Below are 25,667 nucleotides of genomic sequence, written 5' to 3'. Positions count from 1 at the left end.
AGTACCAACCCCACATACACACTAGTTTTATTTATTTTTTAAACTCTTAATTAGAAAACTGATTAAATGATTGAGAAAGAGTTTATAAATAGCCGTTATTTTATATTCTAATTAGAACAAAAAAAAAATGAATGTATTGATCAATGAGAAGCTGAGCAGAACAAATTCAACATAAATATAAACGCATGGCACGAACGATGCTCATTAACCTAAATGTTTTATTTATTGAGGAAAGGAAATGGCAGGGGGTGGGTGGGATGGGTCGCAGAAAATAAAATATATTACCAGCTAGATAATTACATACAATAATTTGCTTTGTTTGGCTTTCGAGATAATTTTTATTTACCTCTGCTAGCCTGCCGAATCGACAGTGCCTCTGCTATTTATTTCAATTCCTGAAAGAATGATAGTATCTGCTGGAAGCATAAACAATGGAGTCAAATATATATATATATTTATATTTTATTTTATATTTTATTTTATATTTCATTATATAGGCCCTATATATATATATATATATATATATATATATATATATATATATATATATATATATATATATATATATATATATATATATATATATATATATAATTTTAATACAATTTTAAAATTAATTTTGCAAATTTTGTTTTGGTGTCACCCTCCATCTGCCAGTGCCACCATGTTTGCTGGCATCTTTTCTCTTTTAGATGGTGTCACCTGGTCAGTACATCCGGTTCCGTCAAGGGACGCTTCTAACGGGAGCCAGATACCCATCAGAGCTGGGTGGACTCAGGTACTCAAGCCCAAGATAAGAACTCGAATATTTCTAGTTAGATGCATTTTTTAAAACAAGAAGTAAATCGGCTAAATTGAGTACAGGGTTACAATGATTGGATAATTGGATGGCTGAATCGAGTAGACGGCTAAAGTGATTCGACTCACAGAATATTTAGCAAAGTGACGGCTTAATCCAATAGATGGCTAAAGTGATTCGACTCACAGAATATTTAGCAAAGTGACGGCTTAATCCAATAGACGGCTAAAACAAGTAGACGGCTAAAGTGATTCGACTCACAGAATATTTAGCAAAGTGACGGCTTAATCCAATAGACGGCTAAAGTGATTCGACTCACAGAATATTTAGCAAAGTGACGGCTTAATCCAATAGACGGTTAAAACAAGTGGACGGCTAAATTGTACAGCCAAAGCCCGCTCACAAAATATCTGCAATGAAACATCTAAATCCAGTGACCAGCTCCCCCCCCCCCCGCCCCCTAAGCCGAAATGGACAGCTACGCCGCTGATGACAGTTTGCATGTCTGGCCGTTGTTCATCATCTTGCAGTGAGTACTCTCAGTAGAGATGTCATCGAGTCCACGCGAGTTACGGGCGTTACACGGCGCATGTTCACTTTTGTTAAAAGTTACTTGCGAACAGGCTTGTCTTCATTGGGCAGTGATCACATACATCTAAATCTAGGTGATTAACAAACTTCAGTTTATCTAGATAAGGGCGAATAAAATTTTCATTAAGCGATTAAGAAACATGTACATCGAAGCTATTCATAAACATCTACATCGAAACGACGAACACATGTCTAGACATGTCTAGATATAAGCATTAAAATAGACTAAAAGTAATTTTTTAATAAAAAAAATTTAAAAACTAAAATCACAACCCAATCCGTAATAACGCATAAAACTTCAACTTAGACGGCTAAAATAAAATAAAAGGGAAGCTACTGTTCTTTTTAGAGTTATTTTTGTCGTGAAAAGTTATTTCCCTTCCTCGAAACTTTTCCACATTTAAAATATGTGCGTCTAATTATACGGGGACGGAGAGGTCTAGCGGTAGAGAGCTGGACTGCTAACCCGCTACTGAATTATTCCTTAATTTCACATATGAGCATACTTCATACTCTAGAGAATTATCTCCCATTTGTCGACGTCTTTTTTCTTTCTTTAGTTACGGTAAGTAAATATTAACATCTTAACACAGCCAAAGTTTTTCTACTGTAACTAAATGAATTTGGACCAGCTTGACCAGAGACAAAACATGTCAATTTGTTGACCGAAACTTGATTTAAAAAAAAATTCAGATAAATAACCGACCATAAATAAGTTTAAATGTAAACGATTATATTTGAATGCCGCATATAGAGGCCATATGATCAATTTTGGGAATAGTGGCCCATTTATACATATTTGGTAATAAATTACAGTTCGAAGTACAAAATGAAAACAAGATCAGACGATAAAGTAGAAATGGTTTATAGTTTAATATTGACATTGAAATGTGACTGCTGGTCAACTTGGTATGATAGGTGATACAAACACGATTTAGTCGGAGATATTTCTGTTAATCATGAGTTTCTTGACGTCACACGTGAATCAACATCATTTTACTCAAACATTAATCAGTATTAATTAGGCTTTCGTAAATATTAATTATTTTAATTATCTCTGCAAATGTTTTAAGAGACATACCAGAACACATGACTAGTTTGGTCTCCCACACATCTCGCGAGATGTTTTTACCTCCACCCACTTCCCATTCCACTTGGATCAACGTTATGTTGTCGACCGTCGAGTCTCATCTTAACAGTCTCCTGTTCTAGAGTCCCCTTCCTCCCATATAATACTCTTGTATGGTAGTCTCACTATTTTCTCCCTCGCACCTTTCCCATCATTCCCCCATGTGTGTCTCACTATTTCATCTTATCGTCTCTCGCTCCACTCCCCCACCTACCTTCTCAACTGATTTCAATCCCCCCCACCCCCGTTCCTGTCTCACCTTGTTCTGTGCATCCCTTATAAACAATTCGTCTTCCAATGATCTGAACACACTCCCCTCTAGCTACTATACACATATAACACATACTCTACCACTGCTACTTCCACCACAGGTCAACATTGGTCTACACCACATCCAGCCACAATGGCTGTCACAAGCATCAACACACTCCACATAGTATCGGTTACACTACTCAAGTATCTAATAAAGACCTAATTTACTGTGATATTAAAATTCAGTTGAGTTTTTAAAGTTATTTTTCCAGTCTATATGTAATTATTAAATACCGTGAGTTAAAAGAGAAGGGGGGGGGGAGAGATTGTTGGTTCATGTTTTCTTCAACTAAATAAAACCGACTAACTGCCTGTTAAATATGGACAGCTAACTTTCAACCAGTGGCGTCACTAGGTTGGGTAACACCTGATGCGGTTCCCCAGGTGTGTCGCCCCACCCCCCCCCCCTCCCACGAACGACTGTTTATCATGTTAAAAAACTATAGGCAATTTGATGTCATCTCCACCTCCAACGGTATTACTCTGTGCCTAAAGATGTATAGGGGGAAAAAAAGCAGAATGTCTCATTAAAATTAGGTAGGCCTATATTTTTTGTATTATGGGGGAGGGGGGGGGGGGAGGGGGGGGGAGGGGAAAGAGCACTTGAAACTTCGGGGGGGGGGGAGGGGGTAAAGTATAACATTTTGTAAATAAATTATTTTCCTTCTGAGGACATTCCCCCCCCCCCCCCCCCACCCTCCGAAGAGGTGTTTGAAAGAAGACCTCCCCCCCCCCCCCCCTCCGAAGAAAGCCTACCGCCGCCTCCCCCGTATGAAATGAAATAGAAAATATATACTTTACCGGTGTCCGCCCCCCCCCTCGGAAAATTTTCAAGTGCTCCCCTGGAAAAAAAAGTCTGAAAGAAACACTGCCCCCCCCCCCTAGTTACGCTACTTCTTTAATCTAATGACAGTATGACAGCTCATCCCTGCAGCTTAACTCAAACAGGCGCAACATTTTTTTTCCCGAACATTCCCCCCCCCCCCCCCTCCCCCCCGAGACCACCAGGGTCGTCAGCACCTCCCGGTGTTGACCCGCCTTCACTTGGCGATCACGTGCTACCCCTCGCCAGACAAACACCAAACCCCGGTTGCCCGAGGCAAGCGGGAGCGGCCCGTCCGATACTTCACCGAACCGCAAGGCTGCGCGAGTCAACGTAAAAATGACTTTCGCGCATGTCCGTCCACTCGTTGAAATAACGACATGTCTTAAAATATCACAAAAAAGGCTGCAACGATGTGGGGGGTTGAATTCGTTCTATGAATTCTTCGCCTCGTGTTTACATTCTCCATCCGATTGATAAAAAAAAATGTCTAAAATAAATTATTCGCTCTGTTTCAGATAAGCTGGTAATTTGCATAATGTCGTCAGTTAAAGGGGCACGTGACGTCGGAGAGAGCGAAAATTTCAACTTTATATTATAGAATTATCTTCAAAACTGTGCTCAGAGGCGTAGCGAGTGGGGAGGGGGGCATATGTCCCCGGGCGCCGACCTTAGGGGACGCCAAAATGGGTTGAAAAAACTAAAGTTTGAGGGGGGCTGCAAATAGAAAGTTTGAGGGAGGGGGGGGGGTGCAAATCTAAAGATTGTCCCCGGGCGCCGGGAAGGGTCGCTACGCCTCTAACTGTGCTAACAGCATTGCTGGCTAGCAGGTCTGAGCTATTGACACGATTGGATAGATGGACTGAGCTATTGGCACTACTGACAAAAAGGACTGAGCTATTGGCACTACTGACAAAAAGGACTGAGCTATTGGCACTACTGACAAAAAGGACTGAGCTATTGGCACTACTGACAAAAAGGACTGAGCTATTGGCACTACTGACAAAAAGGACTGAGCTATTGGCACTACTGACAAAAATGACTGAGCTATTGGCGCTACGGACAAAAACGACTGAGCTATTGGGACTATTGGATAGAAGGACTGAGCTATTGGGACTATTGGATAGAAGGACTGAGCTATTGGCTCTACTGACAAAAAGGACTGAGCTATTGGCACTACTGGATAGAAGGACTGAGCTATTGGCTCTACTGACAAAAAGGACTGAGCTATTGGCACTACTGGATAGAAGGACTGAGCTATTGGCACTACTGACAAAAAGGACTGAGCTATTGGCACTACTGACAAAAAGGACTGAGCTATTGGCAATATTGAATGACTTCTTCTTCGTACTTTATTATTAGGTGTCAACGTGTTATGCGCCATTAGGGTAGTTGACTCGGAATTTAGCCTGCTTTTCTTTCTGGACTTGTTTCCATAGACTTTGTCCAACCAAGAACAAAGGCAGCAGTCGTTTGAATTTGGAGCTGTCTCTGCTAGAAGGGTTGATTTCCCCAGGTTCAGCCAAGGGATTTGAACTCTGGACTTTTCGGTTTAGCAGCCATGAGCTATACAAAGCCTACAACGCCGACCCCGGCAATACTGACTGACGAGGAGGACTGAGCTATTGGCACTACTAACAAACAAGACTGAGCTATTGGCAATACTGGCAAACAAGACTGAGCTATTGGCAATACTGGCAAACAAGACTGAGCTATTGGCACTACTTACAAACAAGACTGAGCTATTGGCACTACTAACAAACAAGACTGAGCTATTGGCACTACTTACAAACAAGACAGAGCTATTGGCACTACTTACAAACAAGACTGAGCTATTGGCACTACTTACAAACAAGACAGAGCTATTGGCACTACTGGCAAACAAGACTGAGCTATTGGCACTACTGACAAACAAGACTGAGCTATTGGCACTACTGGCATACAAGACTGAGCTATTGGCACTACTGACAAACAAGACTGAGCTATTGGCACTACTTACAAACAAGACTGAGCTATTGGCACTACTGGCAAACAAGACTGAGCTATTGGCACTACTTACAAACATAACTGAGCTATTGGCACTAATGAAAACAAGACTCGCCTATTGGCACTACTGGCAAACAAGAGTGGCCTATTGGCACTACCAAAAAACAAGAGTGGTCTATTGGCACTACTGAAAAATAAGACTGAGCTATTGGCACTACTTACAAACAAGAGTGGCCTATTGGAACTATTGACAAACATAACTTAAAGTATTATTCCTATTTTCCAACATTATAGGTTAAAACAAAACCATTTCTGTCCGGTCCTAATTTTAAAAATACTTACTAGGCTAGCCTAGGTTTCAGGTTTTTTTAGACTAAACACTTTTTTTCAGTGCTTAGATAAACAATTTTCCCGTCGGAATCAACCGAAAATAACAAAATAAATAAATAAATAAATAGACAGTTAGCAATCGTATTTAAACTTAAAACACCTGCGCCAAATCTCCAGGATATGTTTGAATAAATATTTAAATTTCGGGTTAAAATATTTTGTCGTGTGTTTAAACGCTCCCCCACATCGCCCTCCCAGATAATGGAACGTTCGCCAAAAGTACTCTCCGCGCCAACTCGTCAATTACTTGATCAACGCGCACTGGTGCACCCTGGGTAGGCTATGAAGTACTAATTAAATCTATGTCAACTTTCCTTTTGGCGATAGCTGAACAAATTGTTAAACAAAACATTTCTTTTCTCCGTTTATTTGCTGACATTTTAACGTTAATTTCAAATGAATAAAACTAGAATTACGTTTTAGTAACGTTTAGATAAATTATGATGGGATGAAAGCTGTAATTCTCCCAGGAGTTATTTACCTTTTTCCCACGAGTTATTTACCTTTACGACGAGTGATTTACCATTTTACCATAAGTTATTTACATTTCCACACCCACAAATGGCAGCCCTTCCCTCATAATATCACGACAGCAGGATGGAGGCCTGATAAATACAACTCACAATTTGATAAAACATTAGCCGAAAACACGACTAGATCCCGTTTAGATCTTCTACATTCAAAGATGGATTTTATTTATTGCATTATTCTTTTCTTATGTTTTATCAAAGTAAGTGTATTAAAATCTGGCTGAAATTACATGTTATATTGTATAATAAGTTACACTAAAGCTGATATTCCAGTGTACTTGATTACTGTGTGATTCATAAATCGATTTGTTAATAAAGATTGAAGAAGGTATTCACGTTACTAAGTATTTGGTTGTCGGCAGATGCCAGATCAATGTTTTGTTTTGTCCTACAGTATAAAGTTCTATAAAATAAAATTTAAAGTCCGAAATTTCTTGCTAAGATTGTACTTAAATATTTTTAAAAAAAAATTTCTTGTTCATTAGCAGAAATGGGTCTTTGACAATTGCCGAAAATCAATTGTATGAAGTCAAATCCACGAAAAATTAAACTTAACATTCACATTTTTAAAACCTGAAAATTGTTATAAGAAATAAAAAGTTTCCTATAAACAAAACTACTCTATTATAAATCATATTAAAGTCAGTAATTTGAAAGTGTCATGTTTTAACAAACTTTTGTCTGCTCATTTTAACAACTAACAGTAAATGAATTTTTAAAGTTTGAGTTAAAAATTTTTTCAAGGGGGCAATCGATTAAAAATGTTTGCTTTTACCACAGATAAACAGATCCCAGGATATAGGTACGTTACAATACATAATACAACGTTTTTTATATAGATTTGCTAAAACCATTCATTCTTTTCAACTTATATTCAAATTAACCGAAAAAGAAGACTAGTTGTGATAGCATGATTGTCGGACTGGCTATTAAACCCGGATTTGTATTCACTATAAAAAAAACAACTAAATTTCATTTTTCTATCAATTTATATAATTTATTTATATATAATATACATTTTTTTAATAAATTTTTTTTCAATTTACCACTGTTATATCAATTGTAAACAAAAACTACATTCGGAAAAATCAATTTTGATTCAATTGAAGTAGGAAAGTAGGAAGTAGCAGGGGCGTAGCTAGGGGGTGGGCGGGGGCGGATCGCACCGGGTGACACCATTTAGGGGGGTGACACCAAGGCAAAAAATAGCAAGATATATATATAGAGAAAAACTTGAGGGGGGGGGTGCAAATCGAATGTTTGAGAAGGGGGGGGGGGGTGCAAATAAAAAACTTGAGGGTGGGTGCAAATCGAGAATTTGAAAGTTTGTCCCCGAGAGGGGTCGCTACGCCTCTGGGGGGTGGGTGACAACATTAAGTGCCGCACCGGGTGACAACCGACCCCGCTACGCCATTGAGAAGTAGTAGTACCACTAAGATCATTAATGATCTAAGTTATAGAATCTTTGAAAGACCTATCTGCCCCACCAAGTAATATTAATATTGTCCACCAATTTGCAGCTTTCTTCCGGTGTAACAACGATACAAAAACTCTGCAGTTTGTGTTCTACGGTCAGCCAGATAAATTTTATGATTTCTACGCCGAAAACAAAGGGTGAGCTTACCTTACATACATGTGGGAAATAGGCCTACTCAACTTTTATATGTTTGCATTAGTAAAATACATTTATAAATTTCACTTATTTATATTCATGACGAAATAATTGTGTTTAATATATATGTTATTTATATATGTTTACAATGAATTATTGTTTTTTAATTATTTAATTAGTAGATTTTTTTTCTTAAAAAAAATTATGTTTATAAAAAACAATATGGACAAATATTTTAAAAAATGTATTACCATATGTTCTCATGTTAAATTTACACAATTGTTGAATATGTTTGTCAACATGACGCATGTTCTTATGTTAAATGAGATTGTCAGATCTGGTCTCATGTTAAAGTGACACGATTATTTGTCTACATGACGTATTTCATCTTGACCAGGTCAACGTGTGGCTATAGATCAGGCGCGTTTGTTGGGACGGGCTCATTTAGTGACGCCTTCATCTTGACCATCAACCTCAGCCAGGGGCTGCAGGCCCAGAGCCCAGATTGTGGCGTCACGGTAGGGCATCGGACACAGTGGGCTAAGATAGGGGCTAATTGTTGGGATAACATAAGGGCTAATCTATGGGCTAACATGTGGGCGAACATCTGCATACTACTAAAACTCGAATTAATCAATGTGTTTTTTTGTTTGTCGGTTCCGCTTGATCAGATCATATGCACAATGTGTAGAACTGTAAAATACAATGACATATTTATACGTTTTTATGTAGAGAATAATGTTCTTTCTCCCAAAATGTTATTGTATAGTATGAGCTAAAAATGACAAATCTGTTAATACTGAGCTATTCTACAAGCTAAACAGTGTTCTTAGAATACAATTATTTTTTGAGCTAAAACTAGGAGTAATCTGTGAGTAGTCTAAGGACTAACATAGAGGGAAATATACGTACGAGTAAAATTGAATCCAATAAACATATGATCAATATTCGAGTTGATATTTTAAACAATTTTTCTTTAATTATTAATCCGCTTTTACAAAAAGCAAACTATAGGCGTGAAACAAATCGATATGATAGTAGATTTAGTAAATCTTTGTTTAGTCTTGAAAGTTTTGTGAAATATTAAAAAACCCAAAATTAAACAATTTTTTTAAAATAGAAAAATGCTGATTGAACCGCCAAAATATTAATATCTGAATGTGTGTGTGGTCATACAGCAGTCGTCCGACAACACGGTCAGTCTGGTGGTGGTGGCCCAGTCCTCGTGTGCTGGACCAAGCTCAACTGACCAGCGTTACGTCAGCTCTTGTAGGATGGTCATCCCAAGTCCTGCTCCAAATGTGGTGAGTTTATGTGGTGTTGATTATTGTGGTGGTGTATTAAGGTGGTGTAGGTTCTGGTGGTGGTTGGTTTAGGTGGTGATGATTTTGATTGAAATGGATTTGGATGATGTTGATTCTAGTGGTGGTGATTTTACGTGTTGACAGTGTTAATGAATCTAATGGTAGAGAGTTTAGGTGGTGTTATTTCCGTTGCTTTTGGATTATAGTTGCTGATATTTTTTACAGGCTTTAAAAACATGTTCTTTTAATTTAGTAAATACAATCAGCGGCAAAACTTAAGTAGGATAGAGAAGGCATCTTTCTTATTAACATAGTGAAAAACCCGCCTGCGCACTTAAGTGTATAACTATGATAAATTAAAATACATATAATTTTGTTGGCTGTATATGGTCTGATATTTTAGTAAAGTAGATTTAATGATCTCGAGGTCAGTAGCATTTCTCTGTATGTATGACCTCAGCATGTGAATGGATTAAATGTTCAGCACTATAAGAAGCCAACATTATTTACACCTCTACTTGGATCTGATTCGAGCTCGGGATTCAAACTTGCAAGTCAGAAAATTGCTAAAAATTTGAAATGAAGTTTTCTTTCTTTGTTTTGCATATTATACTTATTACCTACGCTTGATATGTCAATATTAATATTATACATATGTGCTAATCATTTTGAAAACGATGTTTTGAAATTAAGATCAAAGGCAACGCGTCCTACGCCTGTATAGCGCCATCTACAATACAGTTGACCTACTTCCGGCCGGCACCGGAGCAAATCCCCCCAGCAGACGTTTACGCCATAGGCAATAAAACCACTTGTTCAAAGTCGATTGGAACCGGATATGGACAGGGCTTAGAGAGTAGCCCGTATGTGATGAGGATTGATGCGAGCACTTCCGGGACTAGTTGCGGAGTTCTGGTACGTCACAGGCGTGAGCTATTAATAGGCACCGGATGTTTGGGAAATCTTTATACATGAGAAAATAGGAGGGCGAAATTAAGAGCTTGCCTCGGGCGCGGGAAGAGGTGGTTGCTCGTGGGATGAAAATCTAAGATGATCCCAGCTACACTTGCGATACAGAAAGTGTAGATGAAAGATAATACTTTGTGCGATTCAAATCAGAAGCGTGTACTTCAGTTGAAAAATTAAAATAAAAACATCCACAAAATTAAGAAAAACACATTAAGATAGGAATAAGTATATTCAGTATGTAAACACACACTTTAATGAGGGGAGATGGGTTTAATCAATAAGATAGTAACAACCTTTGTCAGACGGAATGGGCTGTATTTTCCAGTGACTTGGGTGTCTGGTAATGTTAAATATATTCACGCACCTATTTAAAACAATTTTTGAAAATGTGCAATTAAATTATAATTAAACGCACGCACGTACCTCTACCCCCGTCCTTCTAAAATTTTGTTACCTTCCTCCCCTCAATAGTTGAACCTCTTAAATTTGGTCCCGTCCTCCCGTCCCGTCCTCCCCCCCCCCCCCATCTCAAATCCCCCCCCCCTCGTTTCAAAATGGCCCCCCCTTCCCTTCAAATTCTTATTCCTTATTCCCTCAAAGTTTGTCCCCCTCCCCTCAAATGTTACCCCCCTCACCTCACAAGTTTTGACCCCCGCTCCGATCTAAACTTGTGTCCCCCCTCTCTCAGAACACGGGCCCAAGTGTGTACAGTGTGGTGGTGTACGTCCAACAGTACCCAACGGTTCTCACATCGGAGGACTCCGCCTACACTTTAACTTGCAACTTTACAGCAGCCTCGATGGTCATCATAGGGAGCCAGATACTCTCAGCTACAGTGTGAGTCCAGGGTCACCGGAACATGTGATATACACTTTATATATATACATATATATATATATATATATATATATATATATATATATATATATATATATATATATATATATATATATATATATATATATATATATATATATATATATATATATATATATATATATATATATATATATATATATATATATATATATATATATATATATGTGTGTGTGTGTATGTGTTTGTGTGTGTGTGTGTGTGCATTTATTGACATAGATGTATTTACTTACAATTAGTTATAGTAGAAACACTTTCGTTAACCCAAAATATTATGGAAATTGTCGAGGTCACCCGTGCTAATATAAGACTACTAACCAAAATGGGAAAGTTAAGATCAACAATTCGACACAACTCCTCTCTTAGCAGGGCTATGATGGAAAACAATACAAGAATCATATCTCAAACTATGTCAATTTTCATTACCTATTACTTTGTGTCATTAAATAGAGCTAATTTTAATTTTTCTAAAAATTCCACCCTCAGCTCCCCACCCCCCGTCTCACCCCCTCAGCGCACGACAGCCGCCTCGCTCTCTGTGGTGTCAGGGTCCAGCTCCTCAGGCTTGAGAACCATCGTCGTGGGGGAGCAGATTCGCCTTGTAGCACAGCTGCTGGACAGCCGTAAGTTTCAATGAAAGGGAGATAACGCTTTTAATTCAATAAAACAAAAATTGTCGTCCTTGTTTTTGGTGTTAGTTTCTGATGGGAACCTTGAAATGTGAAACTTCTATAATTGGCAATATCATTATTACATCATTCCTTTGATTTCAGTAAATAAAATCTTCTTGAATTAGAAACTATTTGAGGTGAAAGGTTTTTAAAACGATATTTTAATTATACACTATTAAAATTAATTAAAATCTTGCATAAACATCGCAATTGAAAACAGGACAGTGATGACGCGTGATTTTTTAAGTACGTTACTATGACAACTGTGATCTTTTTTTAGCTGCAGTGGGACTCAGAATAATCTCGTGCAACGCTAGCCCAGGCCCAGGACTATTACCGGTGATTCAAGTACTTAACTCTAGCGGGTAAGTAGGTCAACTATATATGTAAGTAGGTCAACTCTAACGGATTAGTAGGTCAACGCTAGCGGGTAAGTGGGTCAACTCTAGCGGGTAAGTAGGTCAACTATATATGTAAGTAGGTCAACTCTAACGGATTAGTAGGTCAACGCTAGCGGGTAAGTGGGTCAACTCTAGCGGCTCAGTGGGTCAACTATATATGTAAGTAGGTCAACTCTAACGGATTAGTAGGTCAACGCTAGGGGGTAGTGGGTCAACTCAAGCGATGGGTTCACTTTAGAGGGTAAAAGAGGTCAGACAATTCAATAACTAAATCCAGCAACATGGTGTCAGAACCTTTTTGCGGGTACAATGCGTGGTCCGTAATTATTGGAACTTAGAATATTTACAAATATTGCATGCTTGACTGTAGTACAGTTTTAGATTTTAATACATTTTTAACACATGAAAATTTATGTTAATAGCATTGAACTTGTAAAGTATTTTAAGTTTTAGATTTATTCGCTGTATTGAACTTCTTAAGTGTTCATAGTTAAAGATGAATCTACCTATTTATAGTTAGGGATTTTTTTTGCCTGAATTGATCTTGTTTAGAGTATAGTCAGATATGTATTTTACCAATATTAATATTATATATTTTTTAAAATTCCAGATTTATTTGCCTGTAGTAATGTTATTACATATTTATAGCTCCAGATTTATTTAGCCTATATTGATTTTTTTTAAGTTTATAGGTAGAAATGTACTCCCCTGTATTGATTTTATTAAGAGTATAGTAAGAGATTTACCCTTCTGTATTGGTTTTGTTAAGAGTTTATAGCTAAAGATTTTCTTTCCTGTATTGGTTTTGTTAAGAGTTTATAGCTAAAGATTTTCTTTCCTGTATTGGTTTTGTTAAGAGTTTATAGCTAAAGATTTTCTTTCCTGTATAGATTTCGTTAAGAGTTTATAGTTAGAAATTTACTTTCCTGTATAGACTTTGTTAAGAGTTTATAGTTAGAAATTTACTTTCCTGTATAGATTTTGTTAAGAGTTTATAGCAAAAGATTTTCTTTCCTGTATTGATTTTGTTATGAGCTTATAACTAGATATTTTCTTTCCTGCATAAGTTTTGTTAAGAGTTTATAGTTAGAGATTTACTTCTTAGATGCTCCACCACCCCAACCCTGGTGACCCCCTTCATTGGCCAATCACCCACGGGCAAGGTCGCCATGACCAACTTGTTCAGTGCCTTCAAGTTTGACCAATCAAACACGGTCTATTTTCAGTGTCAGGCAGCCTTGTGTTATGATTCGGACCTGCGATGTCTTGGGGTGAGTTTTGCAGTTCTTTTGGACTAAGGGCAGAGATAAATTTAATATGTGTAAGACTAGATAATTATAAGCCTTGACATTTGTAATGGGAGGGGCATTTATGAAACATGGCATTTGAATGGCTTAACATTTTTAAAACTTGGCAAGAATCAAACTTGAAACTTATAAGACTAGTAAATTTTAAGATTTGACATTTTAAAACTACATGTCTCTTGTGTTTTTTTTTTGTGTGTCCCTCACCCTTCCTCTTGTTCTCAACTATTATCTTACCACTCCCAAACTTTCGCCAAATTTTCCCTCTCATTGTCTCTATAATTCTCTCCCCCCCCCCCCCCCCTCCACCCCTACAACCCTTCCAAAGGATTCCCGATTTCTCAAACACCATTCCCCATCAACTACTCACCAATAATATGTGTTCATCTCATTCTTCAACCATTCCCTCCCATTCCACCGTCACGCCACCATTCCCCTTTAATTCACCTAACAATACCCCATCCACCTTTTCCCACAATCCCCCCCTCCCCCAAATCACATCACCTGTGATTGAGCCGCCATTTGTTCCACAGAGCCACTGCAGCCTCTCCGTGAGACGAAAACGTGACGCGGCCCCTGAGAATGTGGAGATTGTGGGAGCTGTGGTTGTGGTTGTGGACAATCTCAACGCCACATGTGGTGCTGGTGAGCATGTTGGATATATCAGCCATACATACGTGTACCAGTCCACATGTCAGCTAAATATACGAGTAACAGTTAATATGCTCGCATAATAATTGCAAACATATAACATGTAACTTGTCAGCCATATATACTTGTAATAGTTAACATGTCAGAGATATACATGTATAACAGTTAACATATTAGAGATATACACGTATAACAGTTAACTTGTTAGAGATATACACGTATAACAGTTAACATCTCATTGATATACATGTATAGCAGTTGACATATCAGAGATATACACGACAACAGTTAACATAGCAGAGATATACAGGTATAACAGTTAACTTGTTAGAGATATACACGTAAACCGGTTAACATAGCAGAGATATACACGTATAACAGTTAACATGTCAGCCAAACATGCGAGTAACTATAAATACGTCAGCCATATACACATGCAACATCTAACATGCCATCCTCGTACACATTTGGTAACCAACAATTATATTACGATCATTCAATTCCCATATATTCACGAGTAAACATCACATACTCTAAAAGAATGAAGTCTAAGATAGAGATGCCATCAGAGGCTTCTGTAGATACAGGGGACATACACACACGTTTATCTGTGGGGTCACCCAGATATCTAATAAAATGCCAGATAACTCTTTTTGTTATAAAATAATCCAATATTCCATAATCCATTCGACCTGATTATAGTGTTATCAAATATTCAATAAAAAGCCAGATAACTAATTTTGTTATAATAATGCAATATTCCATAATCCATTCGACGTAACTAATTGTAATGTTAGCTTTTAGATGTGTTGATTTTATAGCGTGATTTCTAAAAGAAATCATAATATGAATGAGGGGAGGTAAGGAATTAAACGACCTTCCTAAAATTACAGTTAATGCCCTTGTCTAATTTTTTTATTTGACAATTTATACTTTTTTCCAGTATACTAAAACATGGTTTTTGTTTTATAATTTACCAGATTGTGTTTTAAATCGAGCAGCCCTTGAAGATGAGCTCGTCAGACGAAACACTACAGTCGTGGCCGGTCCGTCGCAAGCTGGGTCGTGCAGTGACTGGGGTCTCTCAGCTATTATAGCTGTGGCCGTTATGGCTGTGGTCACAGCTATAGCCACGCTTGTTACCACGTTCTTCATCTTTGAACGCCGACAAAATAAACAGAATTGTGATCATTAATTGACACTTGAAATTTTCTTCGTTCGGACAGTAGAAGGGAAACTACTACCGCTGAATATTAACGAACATTAAAGAATTGTTTCCCTTGAGTAGAAAAACAAAGATTAAATCATTATCGTTTGGAAGAAAATAAAGCTAAAAATTAACACTTTAATGCTTTTTTGTCTTGTACCGTATAAAATCCATCAAGAGAATAACATTTCTAAATAAGTTATAATAAAAATGATGATGGGCATATTTTACTCTATTATTATGCATCAAAATTACATCAGCTAGTGTATTTTATTTTTATTACAGCTTAATAGCCAGTGCTTCGACATGTCTTGTTCCATTTATATAATTTTAATATTGGAAAGTATCGTTATTGTGTTTTTATTTTAAAATGTACATAGCTAATTAATAATTTATCGATGGAAGTTGTTTATTATTGCCCGGAAGACCCTGTTTCGATCGTCAGTCTCGAGACTGATAGACGTACCTGAGTCTACTCAGCTCTTATGGGTACCCGGCAGGTGAGGCAAAGTAGAGACGGCTGGGCATAGAACTGATTATACAATTCCTTCACATGTCGAGGTTAAAGAAAGTAACTTTAATTCTTCTGAGCTATTACCCGTCATGTTAATATGTTTTAAGAGTGTTTTAGAGTTGTTTGAACGTATCATCTTTCAGTCTGTTATTAAAGTTTTATAATCTAAGTATATATCTAATTACTTTACTGCAAGTCTGATCCGATATCCCACGACCAATGCATTAAACAAACAAATGACAAACAATGACTTTACATAATACATTTTTTAAAAGTCATAAATCAAACGAAGACAAACAATGACTTTACATAATACATTTTTTAAAGTCATAAATCACACGAGGACAAAGACTGACTTTAATTGATACATTTATTTTAAGGCAGATACAAATAACGTGTAACTATTATCGGGATGAGAATCCCTGCTCTAACATATGATGATAAGCGTTATGTCAGATAGCCACAATCTTCGTTGCTACAAATGTATGAATCCTATACCTACGCGGCGAATCTCCTATGTAATGGACAGCCAATGCAAATATTATGCGCCGAAAGAAATAGCTTGTTACACATTTTTTAAATTTTGGAATCATTTTTTATTTATTTTTACCATTATGTTACTGTATTCATTTTGAATGCAATGCATTTGGTCTAAAAATATATTTTTTAAAAAATTAAGAATACTTATATTTATTTTAAAAGAAGAAAGGGTTTTTATTTAAAGGGGTATGACTATGGAAAATATCTTTTTCAATTTCTATACTTACCCCTCTTTAGTGTAAAGGTTCTCTTTAAAATAATGGTTAAAATTGATTACATCGAGATTTTAACAATTTTTTTCCAAGCTTAGTGTGGTGGAATTAATGTTGCTATATTTTAAATCTTATAACAATTATTTCTGCACATATTTTAACCGCAGCACAAAGGCTTTAAAAAGGACGATTTAGTCTATCGGGGACTATTTAAAATGATGTATTCTACACTGTATGGAACGGTGCGGTGGAGTCGCAGAGTACTCGCCTGTTAACACGCGAAAGTCGAGTTCGGATCTGTGACGTTTCTGAGCCAACCCAGCTCCAATGGGTACCTGACTCACGATATGCTTAGTGACGACCACACTGTTAATCGTGGTCAAGAAACAGATAAACTCTTCTCCATTCGCCTAATGGGCTGTCAGGTTCGGAAAAAAGAACTTGAACTAAGTAGACGTACCATCAACTCCAAAACCAATATATTATATATATACACAGAACTATGTATACATATATATCATACATACATATATACCTATATATATAATTATATAGGTATATACATGTGCATTTACATATACTATACACAATACACACTATACACAATACACACACACACACATATATATATATATATATATATATATATATATACGTGTGTGTTTGTGTTTGTGTCTGTCGGCCTCCATAGGCCTATAATTTTAATATATGCCGCATACTCGTACATGTATGTGTAAGCTTTAATCACTAGAAACGATATTTATCTATAGTTGGTTAATAATACAGTTGAATGTAGCGTTGTTTTCTCCATATTTTACACGTTTACGTAAGGGTGTCACCCCGCCCCGCTTTTAATAATTGTCGATATATATATATATATACACACATATATATATATATATATATATATATATATATATATATATATATATATATATATATATATATATATATATACATATATATATATACATATATATATATACATACATATATATATATATATATATATATATATATATATATATATATATATATATATATATATATATATATATATATATATATATATATGTATATATGTATATATGTATATATGTATATATATATATATATATATATATATATATATATATATATATATATATATATATATATATATATATACATAATATATACATAATATATATACATAATATCCTTCAAGGTTTTTCCTCATTTATTTGGTTTTTCCAAGCGGTGATGGTTTACTTCCCCCCCCCCCCCCCCCCCCCCCCCCGTTGCTTCCCTTCTTTAACCCTGCGCCTACGCTTGTAACAGCAACGACCTCCAAACAAACCCTGCTAATTATCCACAATTAGCTTCTATTGTAATGACGATTTTTTTTTTTAAACCCAACCAGATTCAAATCAGGTTTTAAAGTTTGAAGAGTATTTGAAGAATTTTTCTTTGAGGGTATTTCCTGTTTCTATGGATGATTTGGATGATTCTCTTGACTTCCGGTTGGCCACGCGGAAGTTGAACGCGACAAAATTGGGCGGGAAATCAATCGTGAGGCTTCGTTTTTCTTTCTCTAGCTGTTCGAAAGTTCAAGGGCAAAATAGAAAAAAAATTGGAGTGGCGTGGCATACCAAAAATAGAACACAACCCTCAGTTGTATGTATATGCGTGTGTGTGCTTAGTGTGCGTTGTAACACTGATACAAGATGATTTATGATGTAGATACCTTAACACTACATATTAACATACACATTTCGTATATTAAAATTATTATTACTGTAGTTAATCGTGTTTGATGGAATGTTAACAGGACCAGAAAAGGATGACCATGTCCTGTTAGAATCAGAGTTTCTTCCAGGCATCTCGTCGAGGGGCCCCCCCCGAAAAAAAGTCTACTGCCCCCCCCCCCCCCCCCGAACGAAATGGAATTTATATAGAAATATATACATTTATCAGTGCCCCCCCCCCCCCCCCCCCCGGAGAAAAGTTCTGGGAGAAACACTCGTTAGAATATACTGAAACCGGCCGTTTATACAGATCAAATTAATTTGCTGATCTCTTTTTCACAAATGTTTAATTTAACTTGATTTTCGTTGTGTTGCCGTCATGTGTGGAAACTATTTCATCAAGTGGTCAACTACGTCAGATTGACCTGTAGTGGACATTTGAAGTACCCACTGTAGTCTATACAACAACAAAAAACAGCGAGGCTTTAGTAGCCAGAGTACCATTCAATACCAACTAACAACAAATGGCGGCCCTTGGGCTTAGTCACAACAATGAAAAGATGATCAATACAAATAAAAAGCACCAAACGAGAAGTTATAAAAATTGCTTTATAGGTTATAGTATATACATTTTATGAATACATTGTTATACAATCACGTTATAAAATAAAAACTCGGATTGGATGCGTTCACTTTTCGAATTAATGTGTACTGAAAATGGATATATTTTCATTTGGTTTTAATTTCTCAACAAAAAAAAATAATTAGCATTTCTCACTCCTTTCCCATAGTCAGCTCTTGCCTCAGGAAATGGCCGACTAGCCTTTATTCGTCTACACCACAAAGCATAAATTAAGGTTTCAGTTCATACTTCATATATTCTTCCCATTAATTTTGAAGCTTGGCACGAGTAGTCATTCTTGTATTGGTATGAGTGATCGTTCCTGACTAAACGACATGTATTGGGGCTGATCGTTCCTGATTTAGGTTGTCGTTCTTGAACAGTATGACTCACAACATGTTCTGTACTTTAAGTATCGTTTACTCAAGTTTTGTAAATAGAACTTTTGGGACAGAGAATAACGTATGCTAGTCACGTGACCGTTAAGATATGACCTACATACTTAGACGGTTTTTTTTTTGTGGTCTGTGTATCTCATTTTTTGTAACCCCTCAATATTCGTAGGTTTTTAAAACATATTTTTAGCTAAATTAATAATCGATTGTTGAAAAACATCATGGTTATAAAGATGCGTTTAAAAAATATACATATCATATGGTAAATAACAGCATAGCTGTCTGAATAAATTTTTTATCAACTGAAGCAGGGCGATATAGTACAGTAGTGAGTCGTTTTATTTTGCCGGTATCGCTGTAAGGATTAAGGTTAGGGTCAGGATTAGAATTAGAATTAGAATTAGAATTAGGATCACAGATAAGCCTTCTGCTGTGGTTAGGATCACGATACTAGTGCCCAGTCGCCTTTCTTCAAAGTACATTTGAATGTAAATAATAGCAGCACAACCCTCGGTATTGATATTATAAGTTTAGTCAGAGTTAGCGTAACTACATCAGATTCCTTTGTGATGGGCGGATTTTAGCCAACCCCTCATACATACATATAGGGCATACACATATATATTGTCACTCGCGGAAAATCACAGCCCTCCCCAATCCACACTACAGTAGCTACTGGCCCAACCTCATCATCTGAGAACTGAGCTAATCCACCAGCATGCTGAAGACGTTAGGACCAGCGTAAGAAAGTTCGAAAAGCTGTTCTCAGCTGTGTTGCACAGGTCGTTGTCGTCGCAGCACACACGCTGGACACAGCCGCGGCTGGTGTAGATGTCGTCGGTGCAGTTGTTGTTGAGGAAGTCGTCCTGGGGGATGCACTCGTCGGCGCAGCTGCGGACTGTGGAGGTGTACTTGGTGTTGGGTTCGCTGAGCATCTCGAACACCACTTTCTGGGGAGATATAGTTAGAGAGGGTTTAGGGTTGGGGTTGGGTTCACTGAGCATCTCGAACAAGACTTTCTGGGGAGATATAGTTAGAGAGGGTTTAGGGTTGGGCTCGCTGAGCATCTAGAACACGACTTTCTGGGGAGATAGTTAGAGAGGGTTTAGGGTTGGGGTTGGGTTCACTGAGCATCTCGAACACGACTTTCTGGGGAGATATAGTTAGAGAGGGTTTAGGGTTGGGCTCGCTGAGCATCTCAAACACGACTTTCTGGGGAGATATAGTTACAGAGGGTTTAGGGTTGGGGTTGGGTTCGCTGAGCATCTCAACACGACTTTCTGGGGAGATATAGTTAGAGAGGGTTTAGGGTTGGGTTCGCTGAGCATCTCAAACACGACTTTCTGGGGAGATATAGTTAGAGAGGGTTTAGGGTTGGGTTCGCTGAGCATCTCAAACACGACTTTCTGGGGAGATATAGTTAGAGAGGGTTTAGGGTTGGGTTCGCTGAGCATCTCAAACACGACTTTCTGGGGAGATATAGTTAGAGAGGGTTTAGGGTTGGGGTTGGGGTTGGGCTCGCTGAGCATCTCGAACACGACTTTCTGGGGAGATATAGTTAGATAGGGTTTAGGGTTGGGGTTGGGTTCGCTGAGCATCTCAAACACGACTTTCTGGGGAGATATAGTTAGAGAGGGTTTAGGGTTGGGGTTGGGCTCGCTGAGCATCTCGAACACGACTTTCTGGGGAGATATAGTTAGAGGGGGTTTAGGGTTGGGCTCGCTGAGCATCTCAAACACGACTTTCTGGGGAGATATAGTTAGAGAGGGTTTAGGGTTGGGGTTGGGCTCGCTGAGCATCTCACACACACGTTCTGGGGAGATATAGTTAGAGAGGGTTTAGGGTTGGGTTGGGCTCGATGAGCATCTCAAACACGACTTTCTGGGGAGATATAGTTAGAGAGGGTTTAGGGTTTAGGGTTGGGCTCGCTGAGCATCTCAACACGACTTTCTGGGGAGATATAGTTAGAGAGGGTTTAGGGTTGGGGTTGGGCTCGCTGAGCATCTCAAACACGACGTTCTGGGGAGATATAGTAAGAGAGGGTTTAGGGTTGGGGTTGGGCTCGCTGAGCATCTCAAACACGACTTTCTGGGGAGATATAGTTAGAGAGGGTTTAGGGTTGGGGTTGGGCTCGCTGAGCATCTCAAACACGACTTCTGGGGAGATATAGTTAGAGAGGGTTTAGGGTTGGGGTTGGGCTCGCTGAGCATCTCAAACACGACCTTTCTGGGGAGATATAGTTAGAGAGGGTTTAGGGTTGGTGTTGGGCTCGCTGAGCAATCTCAAACACGACTTTCTGGGGAGATATAGTTAGAGAGGGTTTAGGGTTGGGCTCGCTGAGCATCTCAAACACGACTTTCTGGGGAGATATAGTTAGAGAGGGTTTAGGGTTGGGGTTGGGCTCGCTGAGCATCTCAAACACGACTTTCTGGGGAGATATAGTTAGAGAGGGTTTAGGGTTGGTGTTGGGCTCGCTGAGCATCTCAAACACGACTTTCTGGGGAGATATAGTTAGAGAGGGTTTAGGGTTGGGGTTGGGTTCACTGAGCATCTCAAACACGACTTTCTGGGGAGATATAGTTAGAGAGGGTTTAGGTTTGGTGTTGGGTTCGCTGAGCATCTCAAACACGACTTTCTGGGGAGATATAGTTAGAGAGGGTTTAGGGTTGGGGCTCGCTGAGCATCTCAAACACCGACTTTCTGGGGAGATATAGTTAGAGAGGGTTAGGGTTGGGTTGGGCTCGCTGAGCATCTCAAACACGACTTTCTGGGGAGATATAGTTAGAGAGGGTTTAGGGTTGGGGTTGGGCTCGCTGAGCATCTCAAACACGACTTTCTGGGGAGATATAGTTAGAGGGGGTTTAGGGTTGGGCTCGCTGAGCATCTCAAACACGACTTTCTGGGGAGATATAGTTAGAGAGGGTTTAGGGTTGGCTCGCTGAGCATCTCAAACACGACTTTCTGGGGAGATATAGTTAGAGAGGGTTTAGGGTTGGGTTCGCTGCGCATCTCAAACACGACTTCTGGGGAGATATACAGGAGAGTATATACAAAAACATATACATCGCCCCCCCCCCCCAACAAAATTTGAAAACATAAAATTCATACAGAAAATCAATACTTAGCCCGGTGTTTGGTTTATTTACATTGATGTTACATTCCAATGATTATCCACACAATTTAATTAACGCGTGAAATTTACTGGAAAACTAAAATAATAAAACACCTACTTTACGAAATGATCAAATTAAAAACGACATTTGTGACCGATTGTCGTAATCGTAGTGTGTTTAACCGAATTCAATGAGTAGTTTAGATAAAAATTAAGAGCTTGTTTTTATAATGTCTAGTTAAGCCTTCCTTTTGTGAGTAGTTTTTAAATAAAAGCTAGCGGACTTTGAATAAATAGTTTACTGTTTACACGCCTCATAGAGTGGGCAAGCCATATAAAACTGAAAATCGTCAACAAGATCTACACACTAGACAATATTATTTTTTACTTTTTAGTTCTAGAGATTTTTTACCCTCAGCGTTTAACTTATTTTAAGAAATTTCGTTTAAAGTAGTTGGTGTTAAAATGTTAATAAGATAATAATAAGACAATACAGTATAATAAAACAAATGTATTTCATAGATGTAATTTAGTGCATAGCGACTTATGTAACTACTCTAGCGCACATTTTCTTGCATGAGTACCTACAATAGACTGCGATTTGGCCAGTGTTTTCTTCCAGACATTTTTTCTCCGGGGGGGGGGGGGGGGGGAATAAACCTTTTTTCGGGGCTTGGGGCGGGGGAGGGGGGGGGGAAGAGATGAATGGAAGACACTCTAATTGTGTGCAATACATCGTCAAAAGTGCACATAACTCTAGGCAACAGCTCACTGGGGTTGGTTCAAGGGCGGCTACTCCATCCCTGTGTATGTGAATATATATGTAGAAGTATAGAAACGTTTAGAATAATAAGCGTGTGGGGGTGAAAAGATAGTGGGCTGGCCATTCAAACAAGGACACCTGTCATCTTATATCGATCACTAATCTAAATAGATCTAAATGTTTCTTTGTAATTTCACTTGGTCATGTGCAGCTTTGTACTTTTAAGTATTTGCCTATTGCTGGGTGAAGCTTTGTGTTGTTGTTTTTTTTTTTTACATCTTTGTTTGGAAGCCATTTCGCCAGTTATTATCGTGCGCTCTTCTATACAATTTTCAATAATCATTCGATTGAACGTCTTTTCGTCAAATGTATACTCTTCCTTATTGTCTGTGATTTTTATATTCATGTTCTTGGAAGTCATTCGACAAATGCAGCATTACACTGCACAATACATCACCTATGTTAATCTTTTTCTTACCTGTAGAATCCTGACACCCCCCCCCCTCTAATTGAAGACAACTCACCTCACATTTCTGCCCACATTCCGGGGACAACTGATCTATTCCCAACGCCCTCCAACATTGATATATTGTCCCTGGTAGCCAACCCTTGAACCCCCACCCCCTCCAACATTGATATATTGTCCCTGGTAGCCAACCCTTGAACCCCCACCCCTCCAACATTGATATTTTGTCCCTGGTAGCCAACCCTTGAACCCCCACCACTCCAACCATGATATTTTGTCCCTGGTAGCCAACCCTTGACCCCCCCCCCCCAACTCCAATCATGATATTTTGTCCCTGGTAGCCAACCCTTGATTCCACCCCCCCCAACCCTGACAACTAACCTGACCTACACCTCTAACACAACTAACCTGACCCCTACACCAGAGACAACTTACCTCACCACCCACCCCTCCACCCCTTTACTACTAACTTGAACCGCCACCTCTGACATAATTGGTCTGACATTTCTGCCACTGGTATCACTTCCACAAATGACCTGACATTTCTGTCCCTAGTAGCACGGCAACTGACATTTCTGCCCCTAGTAGCACGGCAACTGACATTTCTGTCCTTAGTAGCACGGCAACTGACCTGACATTTCTGCCCCTGGTAGCACATCAACTGACCTGACATTTCTGTCCCAACTAACCTGACATTTCTGTCCCAACTAACCTGACATTTCTGTCCCAACTAACCTGACATTTCTATCCCTAGCAGCACGTCAACTGACCTGACATTTCTGCCCCTAGTAGCACGGCAACTGACCTGACATTTCTGTCCCAACTAACCTGACATTTCTGTCCCAACTGACCTGACATTTCTGTCCCAACTGACCTGACATTTCTGCCCCTGGTAGCACGTCAACTGACCTGACATTTCTGCCCCTGGTAGCACGTTACTGACCTGACATTTCTGTCCCAACTGACCTGACATTTCTGTCCCAACTGACCTGACATTTCTGTCCCAACTGACCTGACATTTCTTTCCCAACTGACCTGACATTTCTGTCCCAACTAACCTGACATTTCTGTCCCAACTAACCTGACATTTCTGTCCCAACTAACCTGACATTTCTGTCCCAACTAACCTGACATTTCTGTCCCAACTGACCTGACATTTCTGTCCCAACTGACCTGACATTTCTTTCCCAACTGACCTGACATTTCTGTCCCAACTAACCTGACATTTCTGTCCCAACTAACCTGACATTTCTGTCCCAACTAACCTGATATTTCTGTCCCAACTGACCTGACATTTCTGTCCCAACTGACCTGACATTTCTTTCCCAACTGACCTGACATTTCTGTCCCAACTAACCTGACATTTCTATCCCTAGCAGCACGGCAACTGACCTGACATTTCTGCCCCTAGTAGCACGGCAACTGACCTGACATTTCTGCCCCTGGTAGCACGTCCTTTTCTCGGCAGAGAAGACGTTCCTCGGGTCCTGGTCGCAGTTCTCTGAGATACAGTGCCAACAGTTGAGCTCACAGCTGACGTCTGGGGAGGTAAACAACGGACGGTTACCATGGTGACTGAAAACAACAACTGATAAACGAACAGTTGCTATGGAAACAACTGTTACTTTTATTTTATTACAACTGAAAGCTGAAAAGCGTAAGACGATTGCTAAAAAAGTTATATTTTACACATTGAAATTCACTTTTAAATGCTTATACCTCTACTATGTAATTGTTTGGTCCATGTGAAGTATGGGAAAT

At 38.6% G+C, this 25,667-nt stretch overlaps 4 protein-coding genes across 4 annotated transcripts; 2 read left to right on the top strand and 2 right to left on the bottom strand.

Moving 5' to 3' along the window:
* Window positions 1-4,477: 4,477 nt before the first annotated feature.
* On the bottom strand, window positions 4,478-5,038 carry LOC131956881 (putative uncharacterized protein FLJ45035). The gene has a single exon (XM_059321492.1). It carries the CDS (start codon window positions 5,036-5,038, stop codon window positions 4,478-4,480), a length of 561 nt encoding a protein of 186 aa, XP_059177475.1.
* Window positions 5,039-6,667: 1,629 nt separating this feature from the next.
* Window positions 6,668-12,361, top strand: LOC131956880 (uncharacterized). Its single transcript, XM_059321491.1, has 9 exons — window positions 6,668-6,760; window positions 7,341-7,362; window positions 8,081-8,174; window positions 8,570-8,690; window positions 9,351-9,476; window positions 10,170-10,391; window positions 11,134-11,282; window positions 11,808-11,944; window positions 12,273-12,361. The coding sequence occupies exons 1-9, from the start codon at window positions 6,716-6,718 to the stop codon at window positions 12,359-12,361; spliced, it is 1,005 nt and encodes a 334-aa protein (XP_059177474.1). The 5' UTR covers window positions 6,668-6,715.
* Window positions 12,362-13,504: 1,143 nt separating this feature from the next.
* Window positions 13,505-15,622, top strand: LOC131956879 (uncharacterized). The gene is made up of 3 exons (XM_059321490.1): window positions 13,505-13,664; window positions 14,231-14,342; window positions 15,329-15,622. The coding sequence occupies exons 1-3, from the start codon at window positions 13,563-13,565 to the stop codon at window positions 15,541-15,543; spliced, it is 429 nt and encodes a 142-aa protein (XP_059177473.1). The 5' UTR covers window positions 13,505-13,562; the 3' UTR covers window positions 15,544-15,622.
* A 4,600-nt stretch (window positions 15,623-20,222) lies between these two features.
* On the bottom strand, window positions 20,223-25,446 carry LOC131956878 (uncharacterized; the record flags this gene model as incomplete). The annotated part of the gene is made up of 3 exons (XM_059321489.1): window positions 20,223-20,515; window positions 24,538-24,590; window positions 25,264-25,446. Coding segments are annotated over 3 exons (497 nt in total), but the record flags the coding sequence as incomplete, so codon positions are not given.
* Between the last annotated feature and the right edge of the window lie 221 nt (window positions 25,447-25,667).

Source organism: Physella acuta, unplaced genomic scaffold (assembly GCF_028476545.2).
Source record: "Physella acuta isolate Inbredline_101_S28 unplaced genomic scaffold, ASM2847654v3 ptg001182l, whole genome shotgun sequence".
In the NCBI taxonomy this organism is placed as follows: domain Eukaryota; kingdom Metazoa; phylum Mollusca; class Gastropoda; family Physidae; genus Physella; species Physella acuta.
This window is presented reverse-complemented; position numbering and strand designations above follow the sequence as displayed.